Below are 22658 nucleotides of genomic sequence, written 5' to 3'. Positions count from 1 at the left end.
CTCGATAAAAGGAAAGATTGTATGTCTATTTACGAAAAAAAGAAGTCAGTGGCTTCATGGTGTTGACTGTGAAAGTAATCGTCGTCATTGTAAAAAAAAAGAAGAAATTTCTACTTAATTTGATTAATGCCAACTAAGCGTAATCGAATGCCATTAAAACAAAAAAACAAGACCACAGAGGCAATATAATTAGCAAAAACTTTAATTAGCATTTAATAAACATTTTACCTTGATTGGCAATGAGAGTTTTAGCTTTTTTTCTCATTGGCAATCATCAATTGATTTTATAATTACTCTTTTTCCTAATTGAGAAAAATCGGGATGAAAAAATATAAAAACATTTTTTCTACTTTTCGCTTAATTATTTTAGTTTCAATTTCCCTTAATTCCCTTAATTATGAAAAATACTACAGAAAATTTATCATTTTTTGAAAAAATAATTCCTTGAGCCGAAGTTGCGCGCACAGTTCAAAGGGAGGGGGGCGAGGTATACGCCTCCTTTCCCCCACCACTTTCAACAAGCCGAACGCGGTATTTTTAATTAAAAATCGTCAAAACAAAAGCGATATTCAGTTAAATAAAAATTTTTTCCTTTCTTCACTAGGTATTCGTATTTTTTTTGTCGATATTCTTATACAGAAAATAAAAGTGATTTTTTAAAAATAAATTTTTACATTTTATTTTCTGCTACAAACCTGCTTGGATCGTATTCAACAAGTCGATCGATCGTGGGATCGAGTAGTAATTCAGCAGGAATCGGTCGTTGGGCCAAAGTTGCAACGTCATCTTCTTGCTTCTTGAGTCTACTTTCAACGCCCTCGAGATTTTGGATAATCTTATTTGTTTTCGATCTCAGATCAGCGTGAATTTCACTGATTGCTCTCTCCTGACGTTGAGTCTGCGTCAGCAGCTCGTCTGACTTTGGCACCAGATGATCCACTGAACTCTTTGTGCCCACCTTTTATTTCGAAATGGAAAATTAAAAAAATTATTTTTTCACCTCTACAAAAGAATTCCGAAAGAATTTTTTGACAAAAGAGAAAATGAATTTAAAATATTAAAAATAACAGTTGCTGTAACGTAACGTCCCCCTAGGGGGGTCGTTAGGATTTAGACTTTTTAGAAATTAAAAACGGAAATAAATTTTCCAATAGAAAAAAAAGTTGAATACGTAACGTAACGCCCCCTAAGGGGGAGCGTTAGGAACTGCAAACCTTTAGGAAATTAAAAACCAGAACAAATTTTTTTCACTTGGGGAAAAAAATTCCATTTTACAGGGAAAATAGTGAAAAGCCTAGAAGTTTGTAAATTGTCGATAAAAAGGTAAACGTAAATCATGAAAAATGATTAGCATGCAATACACAATAAGGTGTCGATTGAGCAATAGAGGTAAGCATTCACGAACCGTCACTTGGCCCTGAAATAAATCTGCATTATTGCTCGATTACAAGGAAAAGAAAAATGAGAGGGAGAAAAAAAGGGGAAAAAGTGTCGGTTATTACAAAGTTAGCACTTCCAGTATCAGTCTCGAGAGATGTCGAGTAGGATAATGACCCATTCTTACCTCATCAAGCTTGTAAGAGTGATATCATTATACAATCATATCGGGGATTCATTTTCCTTTTCTATTTAATTAAATTCTTATCATAACTTTTCATTTACATTTTATACAACACTTGGATGATTTTTCTTTATTCTCTATATAGTTATTTTTTATTTTATTTTTCACAAAAATATTATATTATTTGTAATTATTTATAATTATTTATGATTCTTTATAAATAAATTACAATTTTTAAATTAATAAACATGTTTTAGAATTATTAAAACAATTAAAATTTGTGAAAAAGACGTTATAATTTATTTTCTGTAATTCTAATAATTTTTAATCAGCTGGAAATCACTTGAGTTGTAGCTAGGATGTTGCTGAACAACGCCCTAAAGATTAAAAAATTTTATTCCAACTTTTAAGTAGTAGCAGGTCCATCCGCTTTTTAGCAGACAATTGACATTTTAGAAACGGACGCTTAAATTTATTTTCTCCAATAATAATAATAATAATAATAATAACAATAATAATAATTTTTTATTAATAATAATTCTAAATTATAATAAAAATAATATATATAATGATATATATAATAAATAAAGATTATTTATATTTTTAGTCAAAACAGTCCATCCGCCAATTAGTAGACAATCGATTTTTCGAGTTTGCGAAGCTAAGGGCTTTAAAAAATTTATTTGTTAATAAACAATTGGTTTTGTTGTTGCCTATTGTTCATTAGATGATTGTTTACAAGAATTTTGTTTAGTAAAATAATTTTGGCAAAATTACTAGTCAAAACAGTCCATCCGCCAATTAGCAGACAATCGAATTTTCGAGTTTTGCGAAACTAAGGGCTTTAAAAAATTTATTTGTTAATAAACAATTGGTTTTGTTGTTGCCTATAGTTTATTAGATGATTGTTTACAAGAATTTTGTTCAGTAAAATAATTTTGGCGAAATTACTAGTCAAAATACTTCATCCGCCAATTAGCAGACAATCGATTTTTCGAGTTTGCGAAGCTAAGGGCTTTAAAAAATTTATTTGTTAATAAACAATTAGTTTTGTTGTTGCCTATTGTTCATTAGATGATTATTTACAAGAATATTTAGTTTTTAAATGATTTTGGCAAAATTACTAGTCAAAACAGTCCATCCGCCAATTAGCAGACAATCGAATTTTCGAGTTTTGCGAAGCTAAGGGCTTTAAAAAATTTATTTGTTAATAAAAAATAGCTTATGTTGTTGCCTATAGTTTATTAGATGATTGTTTACAAGAATTTTGTTCAGTAAAATAATTTTGGCGAAATTACTAGTCAAAATACTTCATCCGCCAATTAGCAGACAATCGATTTTTCGAGTTTGCGAAGCTAAGGGCTTTAAAAAATTTATTTGTTAATAAACAATTGGTTTTGTTGTTGCCTATAGTTCATTAGATGATTGTTTACAAGAATTTTGTTCAGTAAAATAATTTTGGCGAAATTACTAGTCAAAATACTTCATCCGCCAATTAGCAGACAATCGATTTTTCGAGTTTGCGAAGCTAAGGGCTTTAAAAAATTTATTTGTTAATAAACAATTAGTTTTGTTGTTGCCTATTGTTCATTAGATAATTATTTACAAGAATATTTATTTTTTAAATGATTTTGGCAAAATGACTAGTCAAAACAGTCCATCCGCCAATTAGCAGACAATCGATTTTTCGAGTTTGCGAAGCTAAGGGCTTTAAAAAATTTATCTGTTAATAAAAAATAGCTTATGTTGTTGCCTATTGTTCATTAGATGATTGTTTACAAGAATTTTGTTTAGTAAAATAATTTTGGCGAAATTACTAGTCAAAATTCTCCATCCGCCACTTAGCAGACAATCGAATTTTCGAGTTTGCGAAGCTAAGGGCTTTAAAAAATTTATTTATTAATAAACAATTAGTTTTGTTGTTGCCTATTGTTTATCAGATGATTATTTACAAGACTTTTTATTTTTTAAATGATTTTGATAAAATTACTAGTCAAAACAGTCGATCCGCCAATTAGCAGAAAATCGAATTTTCCAGCTTTGCGAAGCTAAGGGCTTTAAATAATTTATTTGCTAATAAAAAATAGCTTATGTTGTTGCCTATTGTTCATCAGATGATTATTTACAAGAATTTTGTTCAGTAAAATGATTTTGGCGAAATTACTAGTCAAAATACTTCATCCGCCAATTAGCAGACAATCGAATTTTCGAGTTTTGCGAAGCTAAGGGCTTTAAAAAATTTATCTGTTAATAAAAAATAGCTTATGTTGTTGCCTATTGTTCATTAGATGATTGTTTACAAGAATTTTTATTTTTTAAATGATTTTGGCAAAATTACTAGTCAAAACAGTCCATCCGCCAATTAGCAGACAATCGAATTTTCGAGTTTGCAAAGCTAAGGGCTTTAAAAAATTTATTTGTTAATAAACAATTAGTTTTGTTGTTGCCTATTGTTCATTAGATGATTGTTTACAAGAATTTTGTTCAGTAAAATAATTTTGTCGAAATTACTAGTCAAAACAGTCCATCCGCCAATTAGCAGACAATCGAATTTTCGAGTTTTGCGAAACTAAGGGCTTTAAAAAATTTATTTGTTAATAAACAATTGGTTTTGTTGTTGCCTATTGTTCATCAGATGATTGTTTACAAGAATTTTGTTCAGTAAAATAATTTTGGCGAAATTACTAGTCAAAATACTTCATCCGCCAATTAGCAGACAATCGATTTTTCGAGTTTGCGAAGCTAAGGGCTTTAAAAAATTTATTTATTAATAAACAATTGGTTTTGTTGTTGCCTATTGTTCATTAGATGATTGTTTACAAGAATTTTGTTTAGTAAAATAATTTTGGCGAAATTACTAGTCAAAATTCTCCATCCGCCAATTAGCAGACAATCGAATTTTCGAGTTTGCGAAGCTAAGGGCTTTAAAAAATTTATTTATTAATAAACAATTAGTTTTGTTGTTGCCTATTGTTTATTAGATGATTATTTACAAGACTTTTTATTTTTTAAATGATTTTGGTAAAATTACTAGTCAAAACAGTCGATCCGCCAATTAGCAGACAATCGAATTTTCGAGTTTGCAAAGCTAAGGGCTTTAAAAAATTTATTTGTTAATAAACAATTAGTTTTGTTGTTGCCTATTGTTCATAAGATGATTGTTTACAAGAATTTTGTTCAGTAAAATAATTTTGGCAAAATTACTAGTCAAAACAGTCCATCCGCCAATTAGCAGACAATCGAATTTTCGAGTTTTGCGAAGCTAAGGGCTTTAAAAAATTTATCTGTTAATAAAAAATAGCTTATGTTGTTGCCTATTGTTCATTAGATGATTGTTTACAAGAATTTTTATTTTTTAAATGATTTTGGCAAAATTACTAGTCAAAACAGTCCATCCGCCAATTAGCAGACAATCGAATTTTCGAGTTTGCAAAGCTAAGGGCTTTAAAAAATTTATTTGTTAATAAACAATTGGTTTTGTTGTTGCCTATTGTTCATCAGATGATTGTTTACAAGAATTTTGTTCAGTAAAATAATTTTGGCGAAATTACTAGTCAAAATACTTCATCCGCCAATTAGCAGACAATCGATTTTTCGAGTTTGCGAAGCTAAGGGCTTTAAAAAATTTATTTATTAATAAACAATTGGTTTTGTTGTTGCCTATTGTTCATTAGATGATTGTTTACAAGAATTTTGTTTAGTAAAATAATTTTGGCGAAATTACTAGTCAAAATTCTCCATCCGCCAATTAGCAGACAATCGAATTTTCGAGTTTGCGAAGCTAAGGGCTTTAAAAAATTTATTTATTAATAAACAATTAGTTTTGTTGTTGCCTATTGTTTATCAGATGATTATTTACAAGACTTTTTATTTTTTAAATGATTTTGGTAAAATTACTAGTCAAAACAGTCCATCCGCCAATTAGCAGACAATCGAATTTTCGAGTTTGCGAAGCTAAGGGCTTTAAAAAATTTATTTGTTAATAAAAAATAGCTTATGTTGTTGCCTATTGTTCATCAGATGATTATTTACAAGAATTTTTATTTTTTAAATGATTTTGGCAAAATTACTAGTCAAAACAGTCCATCCGCCAATTAGCAGACAATCGAATTTTCGAGTTTGCAAAGCTAAGGGCTTTAAAAAATTTATTTGTTAATAAACAATTAGTTTTGTTGTTGCCTATTGTTCATTAGATAATTATTTACAAGAATATTTAGTTTTTAAATGATTTTGGCAAAATTACTAGTCAAAACAGTCCATCCGCCAATTAGCAGACAATCGAATTTTCGAGTTTTGCGAAACTAAGGGCTTTAGAAAATTTATTTGTTAATAAACAATTGGTTTTGTTGTTGCCTATTGTTCATCAGATGATTATTTACAAGAATTTTTATTTTTTAAATGATTTTGGCAAAATTACTAGTCAAAACAGTCCATCCGCCAATTAGCAGACAATCGAATTTTCGAGTTTGCAAAGCTAAGGGCTTTAAAAAATTTATTTATTAATAAACAATTGGTTTTGTTGTTGCCTATTGTTCATTAGATGATTGTTTACAAGAATTTTGTTTAGTAAAATAATTTTGGCGAAATTACTAGTCAAAATTCTCCATCCGCCAATTAGCAGACAATCGAATTTTCGAGTTTGCGAAGCTAAGGGCTTTAAAAAATTTATTTATTAATAAACAATTAGTTTTGTTGTTGCCTATTGTTTATCAGATGATTATTTACAAGACTTTTTATTTTTTAAATGATTTTGGTAAAATTACTAGTCAAAACAGTCCATCCGCCAATTAGCAGACAATCGAATTTTCGAGTTTGCGAAGCTAAGGGCTTTAAAAAATTTATTTGTTAATAAAAAATAGCTTATGTTGTTGCCTATTGTTCATCAGATGATTATTTACAAGAATTTTTATTTTTTAAATGATTTTGGCAAAATTACTAGTCAAAACAGTCCATCCGCCAATTAGCAGACAATCGAATTTTCGAGTTTGCAAAGCTAAGGGCTTTAAAAAATTTATTTATTAATAAACAATTGGTTTTGTTGTTGCCTATTGTTCATTAGATGATTGTTTACAAGAATTTTGTTTAGTAAAATAATTTTGGCGAAATTACTAGTCAAAATTCTCCATCCGCCAATTAGCAGACAATCGAATTTTCGAGTTTGCGAAGCTAAGGGCTTTAAAAAATTTATTTATTAATAAACAATTAGTTTTGTTGTTGCCTATTGTTTATCAGATGATTATTTACAAGACTTTTTATTTTTTAAATGATTTTGGTAAAATTACTAGTCAAAACAGTCGATCCGCCAATTAGCAGACAATCGAATTTTCCAGCTTTGCGAAGCTAAGGGCTTTAAATAATTTATTTGTTAATAAAAAATAGCTTATGTTGTTGCCTATTGTTCATTAGATGATTGTTTACAAGAATTTTGTTTAGTAAAATAATTTTGGCAAAATTACTAGTCAAAACAGTCCATCCGCCAATTAGCAGACAATCGAATTTCCGAGTTTGCGAAGCTAAAGGCTTTAAAAAATTTATTTGTTAATAAACAATTAGTTTTGTTGTTGCCTATTGTTCATTAGATGATTGTTTACAAGAATTTTGTTCAGTAAAATAATTTTGGCGAAATTACTAGTCAAAACAGTCCATCCGCCAATTAGCAGACAATCGAATTTTCGAGTTTGCGAAGCTAAGGGCTTTAAAAAATTTATTTGTTAATAAACAATTGGTTTTGTTGTTGCCTATAGTTCATTAGATGATTGTTTACAAGAATTTTGTTCAGTAAAATAATTTTGGCGAAATTACTAGTCAAAATACTTCATCCGCCAATTAGCAGACAATCGATTTTTCGAGTTTGCGAAGCTAAGGGCTTTAAAAAATTTATCTGTTAATAAAAAATAGCTTATGTTGTTGCCTATTGTTCATTAGATGATTGTTTACAAGAATTTTGTTCAGTAAAATAATTTTGGCGAAATTACTAGTCAAAACATTCCATCCGCCAATTAGCAGACAATCGAATTTTCGAGTTTGCAAAGCTAAGGGCTTTAAAAAATTTATTTGTTAATAAACAATTAGTTTTGTTGTTGCCTATTGTTCATTAGATAATTATTTACAAGAATATTTATTTTTTAAATGATTTTGGCAAAATTACTAGTCAAAACAGTCCATCCGCCAATTAGCAGACAATCGAATTTTCGAGTTTTGCGAAACTAAGGGCTTTAGAAAATTTATTTGTTAATAAACAATTGGTTTTGTTGTTGCCTATTGTTCATCAGATGATTATTTACAAGAATTTTTATTTTTTAAATGATTTTGGCAAAATTACTAGTCAAAACAGTCCATCCGCCAATTAGCAGACAATCGAATTTTCGAGTTTGCAAAGCTAAGGGCTTTAAAAAATTTATTTATTAATAAACAATTGGTTTTGTTGTTGCCTATTGTTCATTAGATGATTGTTTACAAGAATTTTGTTTAGTAAAATAATTTTGGCGAAATTACTAGTCAAAATTCTCCATCCGCCAATTAGCAGACAATCGAATTTTCGAGTTTGCGAAGCTAAGGGCTTTAAAAAAATTTATTTATTAATAAACAATTAGTTTTGTTGTTGCCTATTGTTTATCAGATGATTATTTACAAGACTTTTTATTTTTTAAATGATTTTGGTAAAATTACTAGTCAAAACAGTCGATCCGCCAATTAGCAGACAATCGAATTTTCCAGCTTTGCGAAGCTAAGGGCTTTAAATAATTTATTTGTTAATAAAAAATAGCTTATGTTGTTGCCTATTGTTCATTAGATGATTGTTTACAAGAATTTTGTTTAGTAAAATAATTTTGGCAAAATTACTAGTCAAAACAGTCCATCCGCCAATTAGCAGACAATCGAATTTCCGAGTTTGCGAAGCTAAAGGCTTTAAAAAATTTATTTGTTAATAAACAATTAGTTTTGTTGTTGCCTATTGTTCATTAGATGATTGTTTACAAGAATTTTGTTCAGTAAAATAATTTTGGCGAAATTACTAGTCAAAACAGTCCATCCGCCAATTAGCAGACAATCGAATTTTCGAGTTTGCGAAGCTAAGGGCTTTAAAAAATTTATTTGTTAATAAACAATTGGTTTTGTTGTTGCCTATAGTTCATTAGATGATTGTTTACAAGAATTTTGTTCAGTAAAATAATTTTGGCGAAATTACTAGTCAAAATACTTCATCCGCCAATTAGCAGACAATCGATTTTTCGAGTTTGCGAAGCTAAGGGCTTTAAAAAATTTATCTGTTAATAAAAAATAGCTTATGTTGTTGCCTATTGTTCATTAGATGATTGTTTACAAGAATTTTGTTCAGTAAAATAATTTTGGCGAAATTACTAGTCAAAACATTCCATCCGCCAATTAGCAGACAATCGAATTTTCGAGTTTGCAAAGCTAAGGGCTTTAAAAAATTTATTTGTTAATAAACAATTAGTTTTGTTGTTGCCTATTGTTCATTAGATAATTATTTACAAGAATATTTATTTTTTAAATGATTTTGGCAAAATGACTAGTCAAAACAGTCCATCCGCCAATTAGCAGACAATCGATTTTTCGAGTTTGCGAAGCTAAGGGCTTTAAAAAATTTATTTGTTAATAAACAATTGGTTTTGTTGTTGCCTATTGTTCATTAGATGATTGTTTACAAGAATTTTGTTCAGTAAAATAATTTTGTCAAAATTACTAGTCAAAATACTTCATCCGCCAATTAGCAGACAATCGATTTTTCGAGTTTGCGAAGCTAAGGGCTTTAAAAAATTTATCTGTTAATAAAAAATAGCTTATGTTGTTGCCTATTGTTCATTAGATGATTGTTTACAAGAATTTTGTTCAGTAAAATAATTTTGGCGAAATTACTAGTCAAAACAGTCCATCCGCCAATTAGCAGACAATCGAATTTTCGAGTTTGCAAAGCTAAGGGCTTTAAAAAATTTATTTGTTAATAAACAATTAGTTTTGTTGTTGCCTATTGTTCATTAGATAATTGTTTACAAGAATTTTGTTCAGTAAAATAATTTTGGCAAAATTACTAGTCAAAACAGTCCATCCGCCAATTAGCAGACAATCGAATTTTCGAGTTTTGCGAAACTAAGGGCTTTAAAAAATTTATTTGTTAATAAACAATTGGTTTTGTTGTTGCCTATTGTGCATTAGATGATTGTTTACAAGAATTTTGTTTAGTAAAATAATTTTGGCGAAATTACTGGTCAAAATTCTCCATCCGCCACTTAGCAGACAATCGAATTTTCGAGTTAGCGAAGCTAAGGGCTTTAAAAAATTTATTTATTAATAAACAATTAGTTTTGTTGTTGCCTATTGTTTATCAGATGATTATTTACAAGACTTTTTATTTTTTAAATAATTTTGGTAAAATTACTAGTCAAAACAGTCGATCCGCCAATTAGCAGACAATCGAATTTTCCAGCTTTGCGAAGCTAAGGGCTTTAAATAATTTATTTGTTAATAAAAAGTAGCTTATGTTGTTGCCTATTGTTCATCAGATGATTATTTACAAGAATTTTGTTCAGTAAAATAATTTTGGCGAAATTACTAGTCAAAATACTTCATCCGCCAATTAGCAGACAATCGAATTTTCGAGTTTTGCGAAGCTAAGGGCTTTAAAAAATTTATCTGTTAATAAAAAATAGCTTATGTTGTTGCCTATTGTTCATTAGATGATTGTTTACAAGAATTTTGTTTAGTAAAATAATTTTGGCGAAATTACTAGTCAAAATTCTCCATCCGCCACTTAGCAGACAATCGAATTTTCGAGTTTGCGAAGCTAAGGGCTTTAAAAAATTTATTTATTAATAAACAATTAGTTTTGTTGTTGCCTATTGTTTATCAGATGATTATTTACAAGACTTTTTATTTTTTAAATGATTTTGATAAAATTACTAGTCAAAACAGTCGATCCGCCAATTAGCAGAAAATCGAATTTTCCAGCTTTGCGAAGCTAAGGGCTTTAAATAATTTATTTGCTAATAAAAAATAGCTTATGTTGTTGCCTATTGTTCATCAGATGATTATTTACAAGAATTTTGTTCAGTAAAATGATTTTGGCGAAATTACTAGTCAAAATACTTCATCCGCCAATTAGCAGACAATCGATTTTTCGAGTTTGCGAAGCTAAGGGCTTTAAAAAATTTATTTGTTAATAAACAATTGGTTTTGTTGTTGCCTATCGTTTATTAGATGATTGTTTACAAGAATTTTGTTTAGTAAAATAATTTTGGCAAAATTACTAGTCAAAACAGTCCATCCGCCAATTAGCAGACAATCGAATTTCCGAGTTTGCGAAGCTAAAGGCTTTAAAAAATTTATTTGTTAATAAACAATTAGTTTTGTTGTTGCCTATTGTTCATCAGATGATTATTTACAAGAATTTTTATTTTTTAAATGATTTTGGCAAAATGACTAGTCAAAACAGTCCATCCGCCAATTAGCAGACAATCGATTTTTCGAGTTTGCGAAGCTAAGGGCTTTAAAAAATTTATTTGTTAATAAACAATTGGTTTTGTTGTTGCCTATTGTTCATTAGATGATTGTTTACAAGAATTTTGTTCAGTAAAATAATTTTGTCAAAATTACTAGTCAAAATACTTCATCCGCCAATTAGCAGACAATCGATTTTTCGAGTTTGCGAAGCTAAGGGCTTTAAAAAATTTATCTGTTAATAAAAAATAGCTTATGTTGTTGCCTATTGTTCATTAGATGATTGTTTACAAGAATTTTGTTCAGTAAAATAATTTTGGCGAAATTACTAGTCAAAACAGTCCATCCGCCAATTAGCAGACAATCGAATTTTCGAGTTTGCAAAGCTAAGGGCTTTAAAAAATTTATTTGTTAATAAACAATTAATTTTGTTGTTGCCTATTGTTCATTAGATGATTGTTTACAAGAATTTTGTTCAGTAAAATAATTTTGGCAAAATTACTAGTCAAAACAGTCCATCCGCCAATTAGCAGACAATCGAATTTTCGAGTTTTGCGAAGCTAAGGGCTTTTAAAAATTTATTTGTTAATAAAAAATAGCTTATGTTGTTGCCTATTGTTCATCAGATGATTATTTACAAGAATTTTTATTTTTTAAATGATTTTGGCAAAATTACTAGTCAAAACAGTCCATCCGCCAATTAGCAGACAATCGATTTTTCGAGTTTGCGAAGCTAAGGGCTTTAAAAAATTTATTTGTTAATAAACAATTGGTTTTGTTGTTGCCTATAGTTCATTAGATGATTGTTTACAAGAATTTTGTTCAGTAAAATAATTTTGGCGAAATTACTAGTCAAAATACTTCATCCGCCAATTAGCAGACAATCGATTTTTCGAGTTTGCGAAGCTAAGGGCTTTAAAAAATTTATTTGTTAATAAACAATTAGTTTTGTTGTTGCCTATTGTTCATTAGATGATTATTTACAAGAATATTTAGTTTTTAAATGATTTTGGCAAAATTACTAGTCAAAACAGTCCATCCGCCAATTAGCAGACAATCGAATTTTCGAGTTTTGCGAAGCTAAGGGCTTTAAAAAATTTATTTGTTAATAAAAAATAGCTTATGTTGTTGCCTATAGTTTATTAGATGATTGTTTACAAGAATTTTGTTCAGTAAAATAATTTTGGCGAAATTACTAGTCAAAATACTTCATCCGCCAATTAGCAGACAATCGATTTTTCGAGTTTGCGAAGCTAAGGGCTTTAAAAAATTTATTTGTTAATAAACAATTGGTTTTGTTGTTGCCTATCGTTTATTAGATGATTGTTTACAAGAATTTTGTTTAGTAAAATAATTTTGGCAAAATTACTAGTCAAAACAGTCCATCCGCCAATTAGCAGACAATCGAATTTCCGAGTTTGCGAAGCTAAAGGCTTTAAAAAATTTATTTGTTAATAAACAATTAGTTTTGTTGTTGCCTATTGTTCATTAGATGATTGTTTACAAGAATTTTGTTCAGTAAAATAATTTTGGCGAAATTACTAGTCAAAACAGTCCATCCGCCAATTAGCAGACAATCGAATTTTCGAGTTTGCAAAGCTAAGGGCTTTAAAAAATTTATTTGTTAATAAACAATTAGTTTTGTTGTTGCCTATTGTTCATTAGATGATTGTTTACAAGAATTTTGTTCAGTAAAATAATTTTGGCAAAATTACTAGTCAAAACAGTCCATCCGCCAATTAGCAGACAATCGAATTTCCGAGTTTGCGAAGCTAAAGGCTTTAAAAAATTTATTTGTTAATAAACAATTAGTTTTGTTGTTGCCTATTGTTCATTAGATGATTGTTTACAAGAATTTGTTCAGTAAAATAATTTTGGCGAAATTACTAGTCAAAACAGTCCATCCGCCAATTAGCAGACAATCGAATTTTCGAGTTTGCAAAGCTAAGGGCTTTAAAAAATTTATTTGTTAATAAACAATTAGTTTTGTTGTTGCCTATTGTTCATTAGATGATTGTTTACAAGAATTTTGTTCAGTAAAATAATTTTGGCGAAATTACTAGTCAAAACAGTCCATCCGCCAATTAGCAGACAATCGAATTTTCGAGTTTTGCGAAGCTAAGGGCTTTTAAAAATTTATTTGTTAATAAAAAATAGCTTATGTTGTTGCCTATTGTTCATCAGATGATTATTTACAAGAATTTTTATTTTTTAAATGATTTTGGCAAAATTACTAGTCAAAACAGTCCATCCGCCAATTAGCAGACAATCGATTTTTCGAGTTTGCGAAGCTAAGGGCTTTAAAAAATTTATTTGTTAATAAACAATTGGTTTTGTTGTTGCCTATAGTTCATTAGATGATTGTTTACAAGAATTTTGTTCAGTAAAATAATTTTGGCGAAATTACTAGTCAAAATACTTCATCCGCCAATTAGCAGACAATCGATTTTTCGAGTTTGCGAAGCTAAGGGCTTTAAAAAATTTATTTGTTAATAAACAATTAGTTTTGTTGTTGCCTATTGTTCATTAGATGATTATTTACAAGAATATTTAGTTTTTAAATGATTTTGGCAAAATTACTAGTCAAAACAGTCCATCCGCCAATTAGCAGACAATCGAATTTTCGAGTTTTGCGAAGCTAAGGGCTTTAAAAAATTTATTTGTTAATAAAAAATAGCTTATGTTGTTGCCTATAGTTTATTAGATGATTGTTTACAAGAATTTTGTTCAGTAAAATAATTTTGGCGAAATTACTAGTCAAAATACTTCATCCGCCAATTAGCAGACAATCGATTTTTCGAGTTTGCGAAGCTAAGGGCTTTAAAAAATTTATTTGTTAATAAACAATTGGTTTTGTTGTTGCCTATCGTTTATTAGATGATTGTTTACAAGAATTTTGTTTAGTAAAATAATTTTGGCAAAATTACTAGTCAAAACAGTCCATCCGCCAATTAGCAGACAATCGAATTTCCGAGTTTGCGAAGCTAAAGGCTTTAAAAAATTTATTTGTTAATAAACAATTAGTTTTGTTGTTGCCTATTGTTCATTAGATGATTGTTTACAAGAATTTTGTTCAGTAAAATAATTTTGGCGAAATTACTAGTCAAAACAGTCCATCCGCCAATTAGCAGACAATCGAATTTTCGAGTTTGCAAAGCTAAGGGCTTTAAAAAATTTATTTGTTAATAAACAATTAGTTTTGTTGTTGCCTATTGTTCATTAGATGATTGTTTACAAGAATTTTGTTCAGTAAAATAATTTTGGCAAAATTACTAGTCAAAACAGTCCATCCGCCAATTAGCAGACAATCGAATTTCCGAGTTTGCGAAGCTAAAGGCTTTAAAAAATTTATTTGTTAATAAACAATTAGTTTTGTTGTTGCCTATTGTTCATTAGATGATTGTTTACAAGAATTTTGTTCAGTAAAATAATTTTGGCGAAATTACTAGTCAAAACAGTCCATCCGCCAATTAGCAGACAATCGAATTTTCGAGTTTGCAAAGCTAAGGGCTTTAAAAAATTTATTTGTTAATAAACAATTAGTTTTGTTGTTGCCTATTGTTCATTAGATGATTGTTTACAAGAATTTTGTTCAGTAAAATAATTTTGGCGAAATTACTAGTCAAAACAGTCCATCCGCCAATTAGCAGACAATCGAATTTTCGAGTTTTGCGAAGCTAAGGGTTTTAAAAAAATTTATTTGTTAATAAAAAATAGCTTATGTTGTTGCCTATTGTTCATCAGATGATTATTTACAAGAATTTTTATTTTTTAAATGATTTTGGCAAAATTACTAGTCAAAACAGTCCATCCGCCAATTAGCAGACAATCGATTTTTCGAGTTTGCGAAGCTAAGGGCTTTAAAAAATTTATTTGTTAATAAACAATTGGTTTTGTTGTTGCCTATAGTTCATTAGATGATTGTTTACAAGAATTTTGTTCAGTAAAATAATTTTGGCGAAATTACTAGTCAAAATACTTCATCCGCCAATTAGCAGACAATCGATTTTTCGAGTTTGCGAAGCTAAGGGCTTTAAAAAATTTATTTGTTAATAAACAATTAGTTTTGTTGTTGCCTATTGTTTATCAGATGATTATTTACAAGACTTTTTATTTTTTAAATGATTTTGGTAAAATTACTAGTCAAAACAGTCGATCCGCCAATTAGCAGACAATCGAATTTTCGAGTTTGCAAAGCTAAGGGCTTTAAAAAATTTATTTGTTAATAAACAATTAGTTTTGTTGTTGCCTATTGTTCATAAGATGATTGTTTACAAGAATTTTGTTCAGTAAAATAATTTTGGCAAAATTACTAGTCAAAACAGTCCATCCGCCAATTAGCAGACAATCGAATTTTCGAGTTTTGCGAAGCTAAGGGCTTTAAAAAATTTATCTGTTAATAAAAAATAGCTTATGTTGTTGCCTATTGTTCATTAGATGATTGTTTACAAGAATTTTTATTTTTTAAATGATTTTGGCAAAATTACTAGTCAAAACAGTCCATCCGCCAATTAGCAGACAATCGAATTTTCGAGTTTGCAAAGCTAAGGGCTTTAAAAAATTTATTTGTTAATAAACAATTGGTTTTGTTGTTGCCTATTGTTCATCAGATGATTGTTTACAAGAATTTTGTTCAGTAAAATAATTTTGGCGAAATTACTAGTCAAAATACTTCATCCGCCAATTAGCAGACAATCGATTTTTCGAGTTTGCGAAGCTAAGGGCTTTAAAAAATTTATTTATTAATAAACAATTGGTTTTGTTGTTGCCTATTGTTCATTAGATGATTGTTTACAAGAATTTTGTTTAGTAAAATAATTTTGGCGAAATTACTAGTCAATATTCTCCATCCGCCAATTAGCAGACAATCGAATTTTCGAGTTTGCGAAGCTAAGGGCTTTAAAAAATTTATTTATTAATAAACAATTAGTTTTGTTGTTGCCTATTGTTTATCAGATGATTATTTACAAGACTTTTTATTTTTTAAATGATTTTGGTAAAATTACTAGTCAAAACAGTCCATCCGCCAATTAGCAGACAATCGAATTTTCGAGTTTGCGAAGCTAAGGGCTTTAAAAAATTTATTTGTTAATAAAAAATAGCTTATGTTGTTGCCTATTGTTCATCAGATGATTATTTACAAGAATTTTTATTTTTTAAATGATTTTGGCAAAATTACTAGTCAAAACAGTCCATCCGCCAATTAGCAGACAATCGAATTTTCGAGTTTGCAAAGCTAAGGGCTTTAAAAAATTTATTTGTTAATAAACAATTAGTTTTGTTGTTGCCTATTGTTCATTAGATAATTATTTACAAGAATATTTAGTTTTTAAATGATTTTGGCAAAATTACTAGTCAAAACAGTCCATCCGCCAATTAGCAGACAATCGAATTTTCGAGTTTTGCGAAACTAAGGGCTTTAGAAAATTTATTTGTTAATAAACAATTGGTTTTGTTGTTGCCTATTGTTCATCAGATGATTGTTTACAAGAATTTTGTTTAGTAAAATAATTTTGGCAAAATTACTAGTCAAAACAGTCCATCCGCCAATTAGCAGACAATCGAATTTTCGAGTTTTGCGAAACTAAGGGCTTTAAAAAATTTATTTGTTAATAAACAATTGGTTTTGTTGTTGCCTATTGTTCATCAGATGATTGTTTACAAGAATTTTGTTCAGTAAAATAATTTTGGCGTAATTACTAGTCAAAATACTTCATCCGCCAATTAGCAGACAATCGAATTTTCGAGTTTGCAAAGCTAAGGGCTTTAAAAAATTTATTTGTTAATAAACAATTAGTTTTGTTGTTGCCTATTGTTCATTAGATGATTGTTTACAAGAATTTTGTTCAGTAAAATAATTTTGGCAAAATTACTAGTCAAAACAGTCCATCCGCCAATTAGCAGACAATCGAATTTTCGAGTTTTGCGAAGCTAAGGGCTTTAAAAAATTTATCTGTTAATAAAAAATAGCTTATGTTGTTGCCTATTGTTCATTAGATGATTGTTTGCAAGAATTTTTATTTTTTAAATGATTTTGGCAAAATTACTAGTCAAAACAGTCCATCCGCCAATTAGCAGACAATCGAATTTTCGAGTTTGCAAAGCTAAGGGCTTTAAAAAATTTATTTATTAATAAACAATTGGTTTTGTTGTTGCCTATTGTTCATTAGATGATTGTTTACAAGAATTTTGTTTAGTAAAATAATTTTGGCGAAATTACTAGTCAAAATTCTCCATCCGCCAATTAGCAGACAATCGAATTTTCGAGTTTGCGAAGCTAAGGGCTTTAAAAAATTTATTTATTAATAAACAATTAGTTTTGTTGTTGCCTATTGTTTATCAGATGATTATTTACAAGACTTTTTATTTTTTAAATGATTTTGGTAAAATTACTAGTCAAAACAGTCGATCCGCCAATTAGCAGACAATCGAATTTTCCAGCTTTGCGAAGCTAAGGGCTTTAAATAATTTATTTGTTAATAAAAAATAGCTTATGTTGTTGCCTATTGTTCATTAGATGATTGTTTACAAGAATTTTGTTTAGTAAAATAATTTTGGCAAAATTACTAGTCAAAACAGTCCATCCGCCAATTAGCAGACAATCGAATTTCCGAGTTTGCGAAGCTAAAGGCTTTAAAAAATTTATTTGTTAATAAACAATTAGTTTTGTTGTTGCCTATTGTTCATTAGATGATTGTTTACAAGAATTTTGTTCAGTAAAATAATTTTGGCGAAATTACTAGTCAAAACAGTCCATCCGCCAATTAGCAGACAATCGAATTTTCGAGTTTGCGAAGCTAAGGGCTTTAAAAAATTTATTTGTTAATAAACAATTGGTTTTGTTGTTGCCTATAGTTCATTAGATGATTGTTTACAAGAATTTTGTTCAGTAAAATAATTTTGGCGAAATTACTAGTCAAAATACTTCATCCGCCAATTAGCAGACAATCGATTTTTCGAGTTTGCGAAGCTAAGGGCTTTAAAAAATTTATCTGTTAATAAAAAATAGCTTATGTTGTTGCCTATTGTTCATTAGATGATTGTTTACAAGAATTTTGTTCAGTAAAATAATTTTGGCGAAATTACTAGTCAAAACATTCCATCCGCCAATTAGCAGACAATCGAATTTTCGAGTTTGCAAAGCTAAGGGCTTTAAAAAATTTATTTGTTAATAAACAATTAGTTTTGTTGTTGCCTATTGTTCATTAGATAATTATTTACAAGAATATTTATTTTTTAAATGATTTTGGCAAAATGACTAGTCAAAACAGTCCATCCGCCAATTAGCAGACAATCGATTTTTCGAGTTTGCGAAGCTAAGGGCTTTAAAAAATTTATTTGTTAATAAACAATTGGTTTTGTTGTTGCCTATTGTTCATTAGATGATTGTTTACAAGAATTTTGTTCAGTAAAATAATTTTGTCAAAATTACTAGTCAAAATACTTCATCCGCCAATTAGCAGACAATCGAATTTTCGAGTTTTGCGAAGCTAAGGGCTTTAAATAATTTATTTGTTAATAAAAAGTAGCTTATGTTGTTGCCTATTGTTCATCAGATGATTATTTACAAGAATTTTGTTCAGTAAAATAATTTTGGCGAAATTACTAGTCAAAATACTTCATCCGCCAATTAGCAGACAATCGAATTTTCGAGTTTTGCGAAGCTAAGGGCTTTAAAAAATTTATTTATTAATAAACAATTAGTTTTGTTGTTGCCTATTGTTTATCAGATGATTATTTACAAGACTTTTTATTTTTTAAATGATTTTGATAAAATTACTAGTCAAAACAGTCGATCCGCCAATTAGCAGAAAATCGAATTTTCCAGCTTTGCGAAGCTAAGGGCTTTAAATAATTTATTTGCTAATAAAAAATAGCTTATGTTGTTGCCTATTGTTCATCAGATGATTATTTACAAGAATTTTGTTCAGTAAAATGATTTTGGCGAAATTACTAGTCAAAATACTTCATCCGCCAATTAGCAGACAATCGATTTTTCGAGTTTGCGAAGCTAAGGGCTTTAAAAAATTTATTTGTTAATAAACAATTGGTTTTGTTGTTGCCTATCGTTTATTAGATGATTGTTTACAAGAATTTTGTTTAGTAAAATAATTTTGGCAAAATTACTAGTCAAAACAGTCCATCCGCCAATTAGCAGACAATCGAATTTCCGAGTTTGCGAAGCTAAAGGCTTTAAAAAATTTATTTGTTAATAAACAATTAGTTTTGTTGTTGCCTATTGTTCATCAGATGATTATTTACAAGAATTTTTATTTTTTAAATGATTTTGGCAAAATGACTAGTCAAAACAGTCCATCCGCCAATTAGCAGACAATCGATTTTTCGAGTTTGCGAAGCTAAGGGCTTTAAAAAATTTATTTGTTAATAAACAATTGGTTTTGTTGTTGCCTATTGTTCATTAGATGATTGTTTACAAGAATTTTGTTCAGTAAAATAATTTTGTCAAAATTACTAGTCAAAATACTTCATCCGCCAATTAGCAGACAATCGATTTTTCGAGTTTGCGAAGCTAAGGGCTTTAAAAAATTTATCTGTTAATAAAAAATAGCTTATGTTGTTGCCTATTGTTCATTAGATGATTGTTTACAAGAATTTTGTTCAGTAAAATAATTTTGGCGAAATTACTAGTCAAAACAGTCCATCCGCCAATTAGCAGACAATCGAATTTTCGAGTTTGCAAAGCTAAGGGCTTTAAAAAATTTATTTGTTAATAAACAATTAATTTTGTTGTTGCCTATTGTTCATTAGATGATTGTTTACAAGAATTTTGTTCAGTAAAATAATTTTGGCAAAATTACTAGTCAAAACAGTCCATCCGCCAATTAGCAGACAATCGAATTTTCGAGTTTTGCGAAGCTAAGGGCTTTTAAAAATTTATTTGTTAATAAAAAATAGCTTATGTTGTTGCCTATTGTTCATCAGATGATTATTTACAAGAATTTTTATTTTTTAAATGATTTTGGCAAAATTACTAGTCAAAACAGTCCATCCGCCAATTAGCAGACAATCGATTTTTCGAGTTTGCGAAGCTAAGGGCTTTAAAAAATTTATTTGTTAATAAACAATTGGTTTTGTTGTTGCCTATAGTTCATTAGATGATTGTTTACAAGAATTTTGTTCAGTAAAATAATTTTGGCGAAATTACTAGTCAAAATACTTCATCCGCCAATTAGCAGACAATCGATTTTTCGAGTTTGCGAAGCTAAGGGCTTTAAAAAATTTATTTGTTAATAAACAATTAGTTTTGTTGTTGCCTATTGTTCATTAGATGATTATTTACAAGAATATTTAGTTTTTAAATGATTTTGGCAAAATTACTAGTCAAAACAGTCCATCCGCCAATTAGCAGACAATCGAATTTTCGAGTTTTGCGAAGCTAAGGGCTTTAAAAAATTTATTTGTTAATAAACAATTGGTTTTGTTGTTGCCTATTGTTCATTAGATGATTGTTTACAAGAATTTTGTTCAGTAAAATAATTTTGTCAAAATTACTAGTCAAAATACTTCATCCGCCAATTAGCAGACAATCGATTTTTCGAGTTTGCGAAGCTAAGGGCTTTAAAAAATTTATCTGTTAATAAAAAATAGCTTATGTTGTTGCCTATTGTTCATTAGATGATTGTTTACAAGAATTTTGTTCAGTAAAATAATTTTGGCGAAATTACTAGTCAAAACAGTCCATCCGCCAATTAGCAGACAATCGAATTTTCGAGTTTGCAAAGCTAAGGGCTTTAAAAAATTTATTTGTTAATAAACAATTAATTTTGTTGTTGCCTATTGTTCATTAGATGATTGTTTACAAGAATTTTGTTCAGTAAAATAATTTTGGCAAAATTACTAGTCAAAACAGTCCATCCGCCAATTAGCAGACAATCGAATTTTCGAGTTTTGCGAAGCTAAGGGCTTTTAAAAATTTATTTGTTAATAAAAAATAGCTTATGTTGTTGCCTATTGTTCATCAGATGATTATTTACAAGAATTTTTATTTTTTAAATGATTTTGGCAAAATTACTAGTCAAAACAGTCCATCCGCCAATTAGCAGACAATCGATTTTTCGAGTTTGCGAAGCTAAGGGCTTTAAAAAATTTATTTGTTAATAAACAATTGGTTTTGTTGTTGCCTATAGTTCATTAGATGATTGTTTACAAGAATTTTGTTCAGTAAAATAATTTTGGCGAAATTACTAGTCAAAATACTTCATCCGCCAATTAGCAGACAATCGATTTTTCGAGTTTGCGAAGCTAAGGGCTTTAAAAAATTTATTTGTTAATAAACAATTAGTTTTGTTGTTGCCTATTGTTCATTAGATGATTATTTACAAGAATATTTAGTTTTTAAATGATTTTGGCAAAATTACTAGTCAAAACAGTCCATCCGCCAATTAGCAGACAATCGAATTTTCGAGTTTTGCGAAGCTAAGGGCTTTAAAAAATTTATTTGTTAATAAAAAATAGCTTATGTTGTTGCCTATAGTTTATTAGATGATTGTTTACAAGAATTTTGTTCAGTAAAATAATTTTGGCGAAATTACTAGTCAAAATACTTCATCCGCCAATTAGCAGACAATCGATTTTTCGAGTTTGCGAAGCTAAGGGCTTTAAAAAATTTATTTGTTAATAAACAATTGGTTTTGTTGTTGCCTATCGTTTATTAGATGATTGTTTACAAGAATTTTGTTTAGTAAAATAATTTTGGCAAAATTACTAGTCAAAACAGTCCATCCGCCAATTAGCAGACAATCGAATTTCCGAGTTTGCGAAGCTAAAGGCTTTAAAAAATTTATTTGTTAATAAACAATTAGTTTTGTTGTTGCCTATTGTTCATTAGATGATTGTTTACAAGAATTTTGTTCAGTAAAATAATTTTGGCGAAATTACTAGTCAAAACAGTCCATCCGCCAATTAGCAGACAATCGAATTTTCGAGTTTGCAAAGCTAAGGGCTTTAAAAAATTTATTTGTTAATAAACAATTAGTTTTGTTGTTGCCTATTGTTCATTAGATGATTGTTTACAAGAATTTTGTTCAGTAAAATAATTTTGGCAAAATTACTAGTCAAAACAGTCCATCCGCCAATTAGCAGACAATCGAATTTCCGAGTTTGCGAAGCTAAAGGCTTTAAAAAATTTATTTGTTAATAAACAATTAGTTTTGTTGTTGCCTATTGTTCATTAGATGATTGTTTACAAGAATTTTGTTCAGTAAAATAATTTTGGCGAAATTACTAGTCAAAACAGTCCATCCGCCAATTAGCAGACAATCGAATTTTCGAGTTTGCAAAGCTAAGGGCTTTAAAAAATTTATTTGTTAATAAACAATTAGTTTTGTTGTTGCCTATTGTTCATTAGATGATTGTTTACAAGAATTTTGTTCAGTAAAATAATTTTGGCGAAATTACTAGTCAAAACAGTCCATCCGCCAATTAGCAGACAATCGAATTTTCGAGTTTTGCGAAGCTAAGGGTTTTAAAAAATTTATTTGTTAATAAAAAATAGCTTATGTTGTTGCCTATTGTTCATCAGATGATTATTTACAAGAATTTTTATTTTTTAAATGATTTTGGCAAAATTACTAGTCAAAACAGTCCATCCGCCAATTAGCAGACAATCGATTTTTCG

The 22658-nt window shown here is 28.9% G+C and overlaps 1 protein-coding gene across 5 annotated transcripts in view; it reads right to left on the bottom strand.

Moving 5' to 3' along the window:
• Positions 1 to 22658, bottom strand: part of LOC122506588 (angiopoietin-4) — a 190291-nt gene that overhangs the window by 21702 nt on the left and 145931 nt on the right. For all 5 annotated transcript variants that reach the window (XM_043618866.1, XM_043618861.1, XM_043618864.1 and 2 more), the window contains one exon: positions 696 to 958. In XM_043618866.1, coding sequence (XP_043474801.1) covers positions 696 to 958 — 263 coding nt within the window. The remainder of the gene's footprint in view (positions 1 to 695; positions 959 to 22658) is intronic.

Source organism: Leptopilina heterotoma, unplaced genomic scaffold (assembly GCF_015476425.1).
Source record: "Leptopilina heterotoma isolate Lh14 unplaced genomic scaffold, ASM1547642v1 Lhet_42, whole genome shotgun sequence".
NCBI classification, from domain to species: Eukaryota; Metazoa; Arthropoda; class Insecta; order Hymenoptera; family Figitidae; genus Leptopilina; species Leptopilina heterotoma.
Note: the sequence above shows the minus strand (reverse complement) of the source record. Positions and strands in the feature narration are given on the sequence as shown.